Consider the following 15,423-nt stretch of genomic DNA (forward strand, 5'->3'; position numbering starts at 1 on the left):
TCATAGGTTAAATGGTCCTGCCAATATACTAAACCAGACCTACCCCTAAAATGAAAATAAAAGAAAGACCAAGAAGGTGTTTCAGGGCAGATAGTGAAGAGAAGAACTGTTTGTGCCACCAGCCGTTTGTCCGATCGGGACTAATAACAGCTACTTGTCACAATCGTATGTCTACGATGTCTATCCTGATTGTGTGTTGTGTTTGATTTTATTGAACTACCGCTCCCTTAATAAAATGTCTTCTAACTCCCAAGACCCTTTGGGTATGTGTCTGTGTGTGACCTGTGATCTTAATCTTACAGTGGCATAATATAGTATCCAGCTGAAGACTGTGGTTGAAGCCCCTGCCTCAGCTCATCTGTTGCTGAAACTCTCATCCATGCCTTTGTTACCTCTAAACTTGACTATTCCAATGCTCTCCTGGCCGGCCTCCCATCTTCAAACCTCCATAACCTTGAGCTCATCCAAAACTCTGCTACCCATATCCTAATTCGTACCAAGTCCCGTTCACCCATCACCCCAGTGCTTGTTGACCTACATTGGCTCCCAGTCCGGCAATGCCTCAATTTTAAAGTTCTCATTGTTGTTTTCAAATTTCTCCATGGCCTTGCCCCGCTCTACCTCTGTAACCTCCTCCAGCCTTACAACCCTGAGAGATTTCTGCGCTCCTCCAATTCTGGCCTCTTGCTCATCCCATATTTTAATCATTTCACTATTGGCGGCCATGCTTTCAGCTTCCTGGACCCTAAACTCTCTCCCTAAACCTATTCATCTAGCTACCGCTCTCTCCTCCTTCAAGACGTTCCTTAAAACCTACTTCTTTGACCAAGCTTTTGGTCATCTGTCCCAATATCTCATTATGTGGCTCAGTGTCAAATTGTATTTGATAATGCTCCTGTAATGCTTCGTGGCACATTTTACGACATTAAAGGTGCGATATAAATGAAAGTTGTTGATGTTACTGGGAGTATAGGCAGACCGTAATGGGATATAGAAAGGCAAGTCAGATTTACGGTAGCCTAGAGCTCTTGTGGTGTCAGCTGCTGGCTCAGTGGTAGCACTGTTAATGCTGAATCAGGGGGTCGAGAGTACCAGCCACACTCAAGGAAATCTAGGCTGACACTTCAGTACAGTACTGAAGGCTTGCTGCACTCATCAGAGGCGCCATCTTTCATATAAGACGTTAAACAGATGCTCCATCTGTCCTCGCAGGTGAATGTAAAAAATCCCATGGCACTATTTGAACAAGAGCAGAGCCTGGTCAACATTTAACCCTTAACCAACACCACAAACAGTTTAATTGGTCATTTATCTCATTGCTGTTTATCAAACTTTTGGCTGCTGCATGTTCCCACATTACAACAGTGTCTACACTAGTCAGTGAGCTACCTGCTATTGATAGAGCATGTGACATGCTTGTTCAAACACTGTGTGCTGAAGACTGATAGTACTGCTGGAATATTCAGGTTTTTAAGATGGGTAATTTTCAAATGTGTGGACTGAGCAAACATGGGTTATTCTGTTCTCCTGCTTTCCCTTTCCCAGTCCATACATACATCAGCTGCTAAGAAAGGCACAAGAATACGCCATTGATTATTCTCTCAGATTTTATTTACCCAAATAGAAGCAAATGTGCTCCAGTAATCTGGCTGACATTGGGAATCAACTGTGTTGGGTTCACTGACTCAAACACATATACCCTAATTGTGGTGCTCTACCACCACACTGCCCAATTGGAGAAAATATACAACTGAAGAAATAGACTTGTCAGCTTATAATGTTACAATATACAAAAGTAACATTGTTGTGAATGTGTATCATTTATGATGGAATAAGAGAGATCAAACCAAAGGTGAATTTGTAACAGCCAAGTAACTTCAGGCAACAACTAATTTCAATAAAACCAAAGCTGATAATGGAAATTTCAACAGTCAACAGATCTTATGGCAGCACATCATTGGGCTGTATTATAATTCAAATTCCTATCTCCTTACAATTAACTTGTTTATTACTGAGCACACTCGCAAAAAAGCTTCCAAGTTTTAAAAAATTTGTTCACGAGATGTGGGCGTCGCTAGCAATTGCCCATCCCTAATTTCCCTCGAGCAGGTGGTGGTGAGCTGCCTTCTTGAACTGCTGCAGTCCATGTGGTGAAAGTACTCCCACAGTGCTGTTACAGATGGACGTCCCGAGATTATGGTGATGTCCAAACCAGTCGCCCTTTTCATTGCCATCGTGCTCCTGCACCAGCTCACGCTGCTCCCTGAAGTGGTCGGGGCCGCCTCGCTGCTCCAGATCCATAACCCAGGTCGATGATTGGAGCATGGGAAGATATAGCAGGAGTGGTGAGGTCGGGCTGATGGAGCGGCGAGATTGCAGAGCGATGTGATCGGGGCCCAGGAGAGGCGTGAGTTCGGGGCCCAGGAGAGGCATGGGCCCACGGGCAGCACGGGCTAGCCCACACTGCGATATCTAGGTCCATGCAGCAGAGCTGGTCTCTAGTCATCTTGGTTAACCATTGCCACTGGATCAAGACCAAGTTCCTTCAAGCCCATGTGGTGGCTGGTGTGCAACGGCCACCACACATTAAAAAAATCCTCGCACAGGCATCTTCCACCCTTCAATATGCAGTTCGCGACCTGGAATATTAGGTTCTTCATTGAATCACCTGTGAACTCATTGAACACATCCCTTTTTGGTGTGGAAGCAAATCATCCTCGATTCGAGGAACCACCTAAGAAGACGACAGAGGGAGTTGCAGCATTTAGAGCCTGCCGCCCTTGACCTTCTAGCTGCTTTAGGAGGTGGTGCCGAAGAACCCTTGGTGAGTTGCTGCAGTGCATTGTATAGATGATACACTCTGCAGCCACGGTGCATGGTGGTGGAGGGAGTGAATGTTTAAGGTGGTGGATGTGGTGCCAGTCAAGCGGACTGCTTTGTGCTCCTAATTCTCCATTATTTTTGCATGCATACTGCCCACTTAACGTCCATTTTAACACTGAAATGAGGTACAACGCCCATATTTCGCCCATTTAGGCACAAAATGGAAAGTAACACCCATTTCTCGGTCATTTATCGCTGAGCGTTACTTTCGGCATGTACGTAATGCTGATAAAAAAATAATACCGCCCGCCCACTTATTTGGGGCGGAAAGATCAGAATGGGCGACACCAACGGCCATAATTTCGCCAAGCATTACTTTCGGCACATAATTAATGTCGAGATTTAATAATACCGCCCGGCCACTGTTTTTTGTCGTAAAGATCACATTTGCCGAAACTAACAACCAGAAAATCGCCCATCCTTACTTTTGGCACCTCGCACACCTCTCGGCGACAATATCGCTCACCGAAAAAACCGGTGTGAAAAAGTTGAACTGACTGAAACTACTCATAACGGTATGGACGCCATTTTTTCCAGTCGCACCATTTAAATGGCTGCTCTGCTTCAACTTCGGGGGAATTTGGGTGTACTCTGGAGGTGTTTTGAGGTGATGTGAACATCTGAACAAACATCTTATCATACTGTGGACGATTGGAATTTACTTTAGGTGTCTTAGTGGGGACATTCATTGTTTGTGAACAATCGGTGTAACACAGATAGCTATTGGAATGGGGCCTGTCATGTCTCAGCCTCTCGATGACCACGCACATGCTGTAGATTCGAGATGCAGAAGGTACATTCGACAAGCATCATGTGCCCAATCGAAGACATGCTAGACTGATGAGGAGGACCAGATGTTACACCCTCCGCACTTACAAGGAGAAGCAGTCTTACCTCAACTTGTGCGACACCACCTGCCTTAGAAGACTGCGATTCCACAAAGAAGTTATCAGTGGAATATGCCAGCTCATCAGGGGAGATCTGCAGCCTGCCTGTACCATCAGGACTTCACTGTCCATCGAGGTCAAGGTCACCGCGGCACTTTCAATCTACGCGTCGGGTTCCTTTCAGGCCTCAGCTGGCGACATTTGGGCTATATCTCAACGTCACACATTGTTGCATTAGACAGGTCACTGAAGCCCTGTACGCACGCAGGATGGACTTTATCAGCTTCCTATGACCAGGGAGGCTCAGGCTGAGGGGGCTTTAGGATTCTACCAAAATGCTAACTTCCCCAAGGTGCAGGGAGCAATAGACTGTAAACACATCGTGATGAGGGCACCTTTTCAGGATGCAGAGGTTTTTAGGAACCGCAAGGGATTCCACTCCCTGAATGTGCAACTCGTTGTCGACCACCAGCAAATTATTATGGCAGTGAATGCTAGATTTCCGGGCAGCATCCATGATGCTCACATACTGCGTGAGAGCACTGTATCTGACATGTTTACCAATCAGCCACCAGGTCAATGCTGAATGCTTGGTGACAAAGGATATGGCCTCACCACCTGGCTGATGAGCCCCCTGCGTGACACCCACACGAAACCAAGCGATACGAGAGCCACAGATCACTCACTATATCCGCACCCCACACTCGCCGCAGAATACCCAGCCTCTGACCTGATCTTGTGGCCACATTATTTATATGGTTGGTCCAGTTAAGTTTCTGGTCAATGGTGTCCTCCAGGATGTTGACGGTGGGGAATTTGGCGATGGTAATGTGGTTGAATGTCATGGGGCGGTGGTTAAACTCTCGCTTGTTGGAGATAATCATAGCCTGACACTTGTGTGGTGCGAATGTTACTTTCCATTTATCAGCCTAAGCCTGAATGTCATCCAGATCTTGCTGCATGCGGACATGAATTGCTTCATTATCTGAGGAGTTGCGAATTGCACTGAACACTGTGCAATCAGCGAAAATCCTCACTTCTGACCTTATGATGGAGGGAAGGTCATTGATGAAGCAGTTGAAGATGGTTGGGCCGAAGACACTGCCCTGAGGAACTCCTGCAGTGATGTTCTGGGGCTGTGATGACTGACCTCCAAAATCCACAATGATCTTCTTTTGTTCTAGGTATGACTCCAGTCAGTGGAGTTTTCCCATTGATTCCCATTGACTTCAGTTTTACTAGTGCTCTTTGATGCCACATTTGGTCAAATGCTGCCATGATGCTAAGGGCAGTCATTCTCATCTCACGACTGGAATTCAGTTCTTTTGTCCATGTTTGGATCAAGAGTGTAATGAGGTCTGCAGCTGAGTGATCCTGATGGAACACAAACTGAGTGTCGGTCAGCAGGTTATTGATGAGTAAGTGCCTCTTGATAGCACTGTTGATGATGCCTTCTTTCACTTTACTGATGATTGAGAGTAAACTGATGGGGCGGTAATTGGCCAGATTGGATTTGTCCTGCTTTTTGTGGACAGGAAATACCTCGGCAGTTTTCCACATTGTCGGACAGATGTTGTGTTGTAACTGTACTGGAACTGCTTGGTTAGAGGTGCGGTTAGTTCTGGAGCACAAGTCTTCAGCACGATAGCCGGGATGTTGTCGGGGCCCATAGCCTTTGATGTATCCAGTGTGCTCAGCTGTTTCTTGATATTACGTGAAGTGAATTGAATTGGCTCAAGACTGGATTCTGTGACGGTGGGGACCTCAGAAGGAGGCCGATATGGATGGCACTTCTGGTTGCAAATGCTTCAGCCTTGTCTTTTGCACTAATGGGCTCTGCCATCATTGAGGACGGGGATATTGATGGAGCCGCCACCTCCCGTTAGTTGCTTAATTGTTCACCACCATTCACAACTGGATGTGGCAAGATGGTAATGGTGGAGCGAGGGATATATCAGGTCATAAGGTTACAGACTGTGGTGGAATACAATTCTGCTGCGCCTCATGGATGCCCAGTTTTGAGCTGTTCGAACTGTTTTGAATCTATCCCATTTAGCACGACGGTAGTGCCACCTAACACAATGGAGGGGGTCCTCAGTGTGAAGAGAGGACTTTGTCTCCACAGAAACTGTGCCGTGGTCACTGCTGCCTGTGCTGTCATGGACAGATGCATCTGCGACAGGTAGATTGATAGGTTTTTCCCTTATGTTGGTTCTCTCACCACCTGGCACAGGCCCAGTCTGGCAGCTATGTCCTTCAGGCCTCGGCCAGTAGTGGTGCCAATAGTTAAGAGTCAACCACATTGCTGTGGGTTGAGTGTCATATATAGGTCAGAGACCAGGTAAGGACGACAGATTTCCTTCCCTAAAGGACATTAGTGACCCAGATGTGTTTTTTTTAAATGACAATCCAATAGTTTTATGGTTACCATTACGGATACTAGCTTTTATTCCAGATATATTTAATTTATTTAATTAATTGAATTTAAATTCCCCAGCTGCCGTGTCTCTGGATTATTAACCCAGGCCTCTGGATTACTATCCAGTAACTTAACCACTATGCTCCTATTCCCTGTACAGTGTTGAGAACGAAAGGAAGCCTATGAAAGGCAGAATGAAAATATTTACAGCATGGTCAACAAACCTAAAGAAAACAGAGACTTAGAATACCATCAGTGTAGTCAACCCTGGTGAAATTTAAAATGAGAAATATTGTTGACAACATATGCGCTACCTCCTTTCGTCTTTTCAGTATAGTGAATGTTATTATCCTGTACCGTTTGCTGTTCAATGACAAAAGTAGCTGATTAGGGAAAAGCTGTTGAAAGCCACTAAGGATCAAATGTAGCAGGAAAGCAGGGAGACAGCAGAGGTAGAAATGGAGCAGGAAGAAACACTGGTGTTACTTGCAATCTGGCGAGCTGCATTTTTTTTAGTCTTACCAGAAACTGGAAACTCACCCCTCGACTAGTTCGTGAATGGAACTTGCCAATCCTGACTGGAAGCTAAATAAATGTGATCCTAAACATCTAGAAGATATTTTACACACCACTAATAAATACTCAAAATACCAAATCAAGTCAAGATTCAAGAACTATCATCAATTTTCAGGTTTTAACCATTACAAGTTCTGATCAGACTATTAGTTCATTTGTTTACTTCATTCCTTTACAAATGTATTAAGTCAGATTTCTCTGATAGCTATAAACTAAGACGACAACAGGATATCAGTGGTTCTGAGAATTTTCTTTAACAGAAGAACGGATGCTTGCTCTGCAGTTGCACAATGCATTGCATTTCCTGCCTTACGCTTGACATTTGCTGCATTTTAATAAAGGACTGATCGGGGTTGAAGACTTCCATTCCGGAAAACTTAGAAGGATCGACAGTAACACTTACCCACCACTCCGCACCATTAAACACCAACTGTCCAGGTTTCTGCACACATTTTTACAGATATTCTACAGATCCTAACCTTTGTTCTCTTAGGAGAGATTCTGCATGCTTCTTGTTTTCCCTGCGCCACATCGACAACTCATTCTGCATGGAATCCATGTCTTCCTGTATGTAGTCCATTATTTTTCCAAGAGGCAAGGCACTGCGGCACAAGGTCTGGATGGACGTACGTAGTTTTTCTATTTCCTTGGCCACAAGTTCCCGCTCTTTCTTTTTTGCTGTTTCAGAGATGATGGTTTTCTCCTGCAAAACAATTTTACAGCAACATTAAAGAAATGTAAGACCTGCTTTCTACATTATTCCCAACGGTGTGAAACAATAACGGATTTAAATTTTAAAATAAAATAGAAAATTTAAATGGGGTCAATTAAATTGTGAAAATGCTTACCAATCACATCTCACAATTACACACAAAATAAAAACAGCAAGAGCTGTAAATACACAACAGATATCCCAATATCTGTAAAGAGACAGGCTAACGCTTCAGCTGCAGATCTTTTTTGTAGTTCAATAGTTAAATGGATAAAACAGATCATCTTGCATTTCAGGAGATGTACTATTGATCAGTTAATAATTTCAATAAATGTGTGCTACAATTGATACAATTTAACCACAATAAAATTAAACAGAGTCTTGTGCACCTTAAACTTGTTATTCTAAGAATGCCCGACGACTTCCCAACAAAGTTGATTATGCTGTGTAGAAGAAACAATAGTCAGGTACTTCCAGTTCCGAACTTTTTAAAAAAAAAACAGACCTCACGGTCAACAAGTCCTTGGATTTCAAAAATATATCATGGGAGAATGCATGCGCCACTAATTTAAAAAAAACATACAACATCTTGCATTTATATAGCACCTTTAACATAGTAAATGGTCTCAAAGCACTACATAGAAGCATTATCAAACAAAATTTGACACTGAGCAATGACATTAATATCGGAGGAGGAGATATTGGGACAGATGACCAAAAATTTGGTCAAAGAGGTCGGTTTGAAGCAGCGTCTTAAAGAAGGAAAGAGAAGTAGGGAGGCAGAGAGGTTTAGAGAGGAAATTCCAGAGCTTAGGGCCTCCGCAGCTGAAGGTATATCATAGAATCCTAGAAATTTATGGCACAGATGGAGGCATTTTCCCTACTATGATTAAGAATGTGGTAACAGGGCACTTAGAAAATAATAGTAGGATTGGGCAGTGAACACGGATTTATGAAAGGGACCATCGGCGTCTGGGGAGTTTCCGACCAACTCACAGGTCTGGACCTTAGAGTACATACCTACTATCCGTTCTCTCTAAGCAGCACGGTGTGCCTGTCCCGGGACCAGCTTTTCATCGAGCCGATTCGATCCTGTTGGCATCTCGGCCTCCCTTCGGCCGCCAGTCCCGCTCGACTGCGGAGGCGAAAGCAACTGGAAGAATCGCGGCGGGTACATGGCGCGTGTAATGGCAGCGACCATTCTATCTTCTCCTGCGACCCACCGAGAAGTAAAGATGGAGCAGGGTGTACCTAAAAAGCGCGAGCAGGGCCCCGGTGTCTGACCTCAGCCGGGAACTAATACCTGAGAGAGTGAAGCATTGCCTCAAGTCTCTTACACTCACTCTCCACACCTCGGATTTCTCACCATCACTTCTAAAGGCGCTGCTCAGTGCCGAGCTTACGGCTCACATCGCACCGTAGGCAACTAGGCCCATACAGTGGAGTCTGGTCTCCAGTTGTCTTGGATTTCCTTGCCACTGGGCCAAGACCTCGCTCTGCTAAACCTGTGAGGTAGCCGGTGTGCAACGGCCACCCCACTTTAAAAGAACTCACGCACAGGCATCTTCCACCTTTCAAACTTAAGTTCGGGACCTGGAACGTCAGGACCCTCATGGACAACCCCAACAACGACAGACCGGAACGCTGCACTGCTATCATTGCCCAGGAACTCAGATGCTTCGACGTTGACATCGCCGCCCTAAGCAAGACCAGACGGGCAGGGGAAGGCCAGCTCAAAGAGCAAGGTGGTGGTTACACCTTCTTCTGGAAAGGCAAACCAGATGAAGAACACCGTGTCCATGGAGTTGGCTTTGCCATCAAGAATGAGCTGATGGGCTGTCTCCGAGATTCCCCTTGCGAGCTAAGCAAACGTCTCATGCCTCTTCAGCTCACTCTAGCCCGTAACCAGTGCGTTACGGTCATCAGCGCGTATGCCCCAATACTGGATGCGACAGATGAGACCAAAGAGGAATTCTACTCCAGCCTCGAACAATCCCTGTCCTGAGTACCAACGAGCGACAAGCTGATCCTCCTTGGCGTTTTCAATGCCAGAGTCGGAAAGGACACAGACCTCCGGGGAAATATGATCGGCAGAGAGGGGGGTAGGGAAAACCAACTCCAGCAGTACCCTGATCCTGACAAAATGCCTAGAACATGGCCTTGTCATTACCAACATCTTGTTCCGTCAGAGAGACAGGTACAAGACATCATGGCAACACCCTCGTTCCAAGCACTGCATCGACTACGTCATCGTCCGAGTGAGGGACCGCAAGGACGTGCGCATCACCCACGCCATGACAGGAGCCGACGACTGTTGCACAAACTACCACCTAATCCGCTCCGTCATTATCAATATAACTCTAAAACAGCGACAGCAACAGAAACAATGCTGCAGTAAAATCAACGCAGAGGCACCCAAAGACACTGATAAGAAAGCCCTATTCATCCAACGCCTCACTGCCAACCTGGCGACCCTCGATGACCCAGAGTTCCCACAGTGCCTGGTCTGCCCTCAAGACTGCCATAATCAGCACTTGCGAAGAGACTCTCGGTCAGACGACCAGGAAACACCAAGACTGGTTGGACGAGAATGACCAGGAGATCCAGGAGCTAATAAGTTGCAAGCGAAAGGCATTTCTGAACTTAAATTAACAACCCAACTTGAAAGCAAGAAAGCAGATCTACAGGAGGTCCAACAAAAAACCCGCAGCCTAAAGAATAGATGGTGGGTGGAGAAAGCACAGGAGATCCAACAGTTAGCCGACAACCACGACGTGCAAGGATTCTTCAGCGCAGTCAAGACCATCTACTGCCGAAGCACCCAAGACCCTACCCCACTGCTGGCCAATAACAGCGAGGTACTCATCAAGGACAGAGAGGCAGTCAGTGCCTGATGAAAGGAGCACTTCGAAGATCTCCTCAACCGAGACTCTGTCTTCGCCGTGAGTGTCCTTAATTCCATCCCGCAGCATGCTACCCGCCACCATCGCAGCACAACACCAGTCCGGCACGAGGTAGAAAACACCGTCCGTCAGCTGAAGAACAAGACATCAAGAGCAGATGGAATTCCCACCAAGGCACTAAAGCATAGTGGAGAAGCACTATTGGCACGAATGCATGACTTCATCTCTCCGATCTGGAAGGAGGAAAGCATGCCAGGAGATCTCGTAATCATGACCATCTTCAAGAAAGGGGGCAAGTCCTACTGCGGTAACTACAGAAGAATCCCCCTGCTGTCGGCCACAGGGAAAGTCATCACAAGAATCTTCCTCAATCGTCGTCCCCCGTGGTTGAAGAGCTCCTCCGAGTCGAAATGCAGATTCCGTCCAGTAAGGGGTACAACGGACATGATCTTCACCGCACGACAACTACAAGAGAAATGCAGGGAACAGCGCCAACCCTTGTACAAGGCCTTCTTTGACCTCACAAAGACCTTTGACACCGTCAACCGTGAGGGATTATGAAGCGTCCTCCTCCATTTCGGCTGCCCTCAAAGGTTTGTCACCACCCTCCGCCTGCTCATGCTGACATGCAAGCTGTGATCCTAACCAACGGATCCACCAAAGACCCAATCCACGTCTGGACTGGGGTCAAAAAGGCTGAGTCATCGCACTAACACTCTTCTCGATCTTCCTTGCTGTAATGCTTCATCTCACCCTCAGCAAGCTCCCCACTGGAGTGGAACTAAACTATAGAACTAATGGGAATCTGTTCAACCTTCGCCGCCTCTGTCATTGAACTACAGTACGCAGACGATGCTTGCATCTGCGCACACTCAGAGGTCGAACTCCAGGCCGTCATCAACACCTTCACCGAGGCATACGAAAGCATGGGCCTTACACTAAACATCCGTAAGTCAAAGGTCCTCCAACCTGACCCCACCACACAGCACTGCTGCCCGGTCATCAAAAGGCCTTGGACAACGTGGACCATTTCCCATACCTCGGGAGCCTCTTATCAACAAGAGCAGACATTGATGATGCGATTCAACACCGCCTCCAGTGCGCCAGTGCAGCCTTCGGCCGCCTGAGGAAAAGACTAGGCCCTCAAATCTACCACCAAGCTCATGGTCTACAGGGCTGTAGTAATACCCGCCCTCCTGTATGGCTCAGAGACATGGACCATGTACAGTAGACACCTCAAGTCGCTGGAGAAATACCACCAACGATGTCTCCGCAGGATCCTACAAATCCCCTGGGAGGACAGACGCACCAACATTAGCCTCCTCGACCAGGCCAACATCCCCAGCATTTAAGCACTGACCACACTTGATCAGCTGCGCTGGGCAGGCCACATCGTTCGCATGCCAGACACGAGACTCCCAAAGCAAGTGCTCTACTCGGAACTCGTTCATGGCAAACGAGCCAAAGGTGGGCAGAGGAATCATTACAAAGACACCCTCAAAGCCTCCCTGATGAAGTGCAACATCGCCTGCGACACCTGGGAGTCCCTGGCCAAAGACCGCCCTAAGTGGAGGAAGTACATCTGGGAGGGTGCTGAGCATCTCGAGTCTCATCGCCGAGAGCATGCAGAAATCAAGCGCAAGCAGCAGAAAGAGCGTGCGGCAAATCTGTCCCACCCTCCCTTATCCTCAACGACTAACTGTCCCACCTGTGACAGGGACTGTGGCTCTCGTATTGGACTGTTCAGTCACCTAAAGACGCATTTTAAGAGTGGAAGCAAATCTTCCTTGATTCCGAGGGACTGCCTATGATGATGATGACCACAAGGATCAGTGCTTGGGTCTCAGCTATTCAATATCTATAATCAATGATTTGGATGAGGTGACCAAATATAATATATCCAAGTTTGCTGATGATACAAAGCTAGGTGGGAATGTAAGTTGTGAGGTGGATGCAAAGAGGCTTCAAGGCGATATAGACAGGCTAAGTGAGTGGGCCAGAACATGGCAAATGGAATATAATATGGAGAAATGTGAAGTTTTCCACTTTGGTAGGAAAAATAGAAAAGCAGAGTATTTTTTTTGAATGGTGAGAGATTGGGAAATGTTGGTGTTCAGAGAAACCTGGGTGCCCTTGTACAAGAATCACTGAAAATTAACATGCAGGTACAGCAAGCAATTAAGAAAGCAAATGTTATGTTGGCCTTTATTACAAGAGGATTTGAGTGCATTTGACATTTGACTGCAATTATACAGGGCCCTGGTAAGTCCACACCTGGAGTACTGTGTACAGTTCTGGTCTCCTTACTTAAGGAAGGATATACTTGCCATTGAGGGAGTGCAATGAAGGTTCACCAGACTGATTCCTGGGATGGGGAGATTGCTCGACGAGGAGAGATTGAGTAGACTAGGCCTATAAGAGTTTAAGAATGAGAGGTGATCTCATTGAAACATACAAAATTCCTCCAGGGCTTGACAGGGTAGTTGCAGGGAGGATGTTTCCCCTGGCTGGGGAGTCTAGAATCAGGGGTCAGTCTCAGAATCAGGGGTCGGTCATTTAGGACTGAGATAAGGAGAAATTTCAGGATTGGAAAATGATGGTCAGACTGCCTGGGCAGAAAGGGGCTGTCTGGGTCGCCTGTTTCCTCTTCCTTCTCGTCTTCGGCTTCCTCCTCCTTTGCTGGTCGTAGTATGCCTGGTGGCAAAGGCTGTGCCCTCATGATGGCGAGGTTGTGGACCATGGCAAATCTTGAGACGCGCTCTGGTGTGTACTGCAGGGCTCCTCCAGACCGGTCCAGGCAGTGGAAGCATTGCTTAAAGACACTAATGGTCTTCTCAATCAAGTGTCAAGTGATAGCATGGCTCTCATTGTACGCATGCTATACACATGTGGTTGGGCTGTGGAGCGGAGTCATGAGCCAGTGGTCAAACGATAGCCCTGGTCACCCAGTAGCCACCTTTTGCTTTGTCTTGGTGGCTCAAAGACTGAGGGAACAGTGGACTGGCACAGAATAAAAGCATCATGACGGGCATTCACCATCATCATGTGCTGAGCAACTGCACATTCAGCGAGTGGTAACCTTTGCGTTGCGGTACATCTCGGCATTTAGATGCGGTGCCCGCAAAGCCACGTGCGCGCAGTGATGACGCCCTGCACCATGGGGATGCCCCCTATCGTGGCAAAGCCATGTGCACACTCTGCCTGTTTCTCTCTGGTCACAGAGAAGACAATGAATTCCCTTCTCCTGGCATAAAGAGCATTTCGCACCTCTCTTAGGCAGCAGTGGAATGGCAAACTGGGAGATGGTACAGATATCATCTGCTCCAGCCTGGAAGGATCCCGACACTAAGAAATTCACACAGCCACTGGCAGCTCTGTCCTTGCCCTGATGTGTGGCTGCAGGTCTGGTTGCAAGAAACATAGAAAATAGGTGCAGGTGTAGGCCATTCGGCCCTTCGAGCCATTCAATATGATCATGGCTGATCATGCAACTTCAGTACCCCATTCCTGCTTTCTCTCCATACCCCTTGATCCCTTTAGCCGTAAGGGCCACATCTAACTTCCTTTTGAATATATCCAATGAGCTGGCCTCAACAACTTTCTGTGGTAGAGAATTCCACAGGTTCACAATTCTCTGAGTGAAGAAGTTTCTCCTCATCTCAGTCCTAAATTGCTTACTCCTCATCCTTAGACTGTGATCCCTGGTTCTGGACTTCCCCAACATTCTTCCTGCATCTAAGCTGTCCAATCCCGTCAGAATGTTATATGTTTCTATGAGATCCCCTCTCATTCTTCTAAATTCTAGTGAATATAAGCCTAATTGATCCAGTCTTTCTTCATATGTCAGTCCTGCCATCCCAGAAATCAGTCTGGTGAACCTTCGCTGCACTCCCTCAATAGCAAGAATGTCCTTCCTCAGATTAGGAGACCAAAACTGCACACAATACTCAAGGTGTGGCCTCACCAATGCCCTGTACAACTGCAGTAAGACCTCCCTGCTCCTATACTCAAATCTCCTCGCTATGAAGGCCAGCATGCCATTTGCTTTCTTTACTGCCTGCTGTACCTGCATGCCTATCTTCAATGACTGATGTACCATGACACCCAGGTCTCCTTGCACCTCCCCTTTTACTAATCTGTCACCATTCAGATAATAATCTGTCTTCCTGTTTTTGCCACCAAAGTGGATAACTTCACAATTATCCACATTATACTGCATCTGCCATGCATTTGCCCATTCACCTAACCTGTCCAAGTCCCCCTGCAGCCTCCTAGCATCCTTCTCACAGCTCACACTGCCACCCAGCTTAGTGTCATCTGCAAACTTGGAGATATTACATTCAATTCCTTCGTCTAAATTATTAATGTATATTGTAAATAGCTGAGGTCCTAGCACTGAACCCTGCGGCACCCCACGAGTCACTGCCTGCCAATCTGAAAAGGACCCATTTATTCCCATTCTTTGCTTCCTGTCTGCCAACCAGTTCTCTATCCACGTCAATACATTACCCCCAATACCATGTGCCTTAATTTTGCACACTAATCTCCTGTGTGGGACCTTGTCTTGAAAGTTAAAGTGTTTTGAAAGTTAAAATACACCATATTCACTGGTTCTTCCTTATCCACTCAACTAGTTACATCTTCAAAAAACTCTAGAAGATTTGTCAAGCATGATTTCCCTTTCATAAACCCATGCTGATTTGGACCGATCCTGTCATTGCTTTCCAAATGCGCTGCTATTACATCATTAATAATTGATTCCAGCATTTTCCCCACCACCGATGTCAAGCTTTTTAAGAAGTGGGGTTACATTAGCTACCCTCCAATCCACAGGAACTGAACCAGAGTCCATCGAATGTTGGAAAATGATTATCAATGCATCTACTATTTCTAGGGCCACTTCCTTAAGTACTCTGGGATGCAGACTATCAGGCCCTGGGGATTTATCGGCCTTCAGTCCCTTCAATTTCCCTAACACCATTTCCTGAATAATGAGGATTTCCGTCCGTTTCCCCTTCTCGTTAGATCCTCGGTCCCCGAGTA

The 15,423-nt window shown here is 46.6% G+C and overlaps 1 protein-coding gene across 4 annotated transcripts in view; it reads right to left on the bottom strand.

Annotated features, from left to right (window-relative positions):
* The window catches only part of traf3ip1 (TNF receptor-associated factor 3 interacting protein 1), a 302,416-nt gene that overhangs the window by 20,731 nt on the left and 266,262 nt on the right, over positions 1-15,423 (bottom strand). For all 4 annotated transcript variants that reach the window (XM_070876062.1, XM_070876063.1, XM_070876061.1 and 1 more), the window contains one exon: positions 7,245-7,468. In XM_070876062.1, the coding sequence (XP_070732163.1) occupies positions 7,245-7,468 (224 nt within the window). The remainder of the gene's footprint in view (positions 1-7,244; positions 7,469-15,423) is intronic.

This window comes from Pristiophorus japonicus, chromosome 3 (assembly GCF_044704955.1).
Source record: "Pristiophorus japonicus isolate sPriJap1 chromosome 3, sPriJap1.hap1, whole genome shotgun sequence".
Classification (NCBI taxonomy): domain Eukaryota; kingdom Metazoa; phylum Chordata; class Chondrichthyes; family Pristiophoridae; genus Pristiophorus; species Pristiophorus japonicus.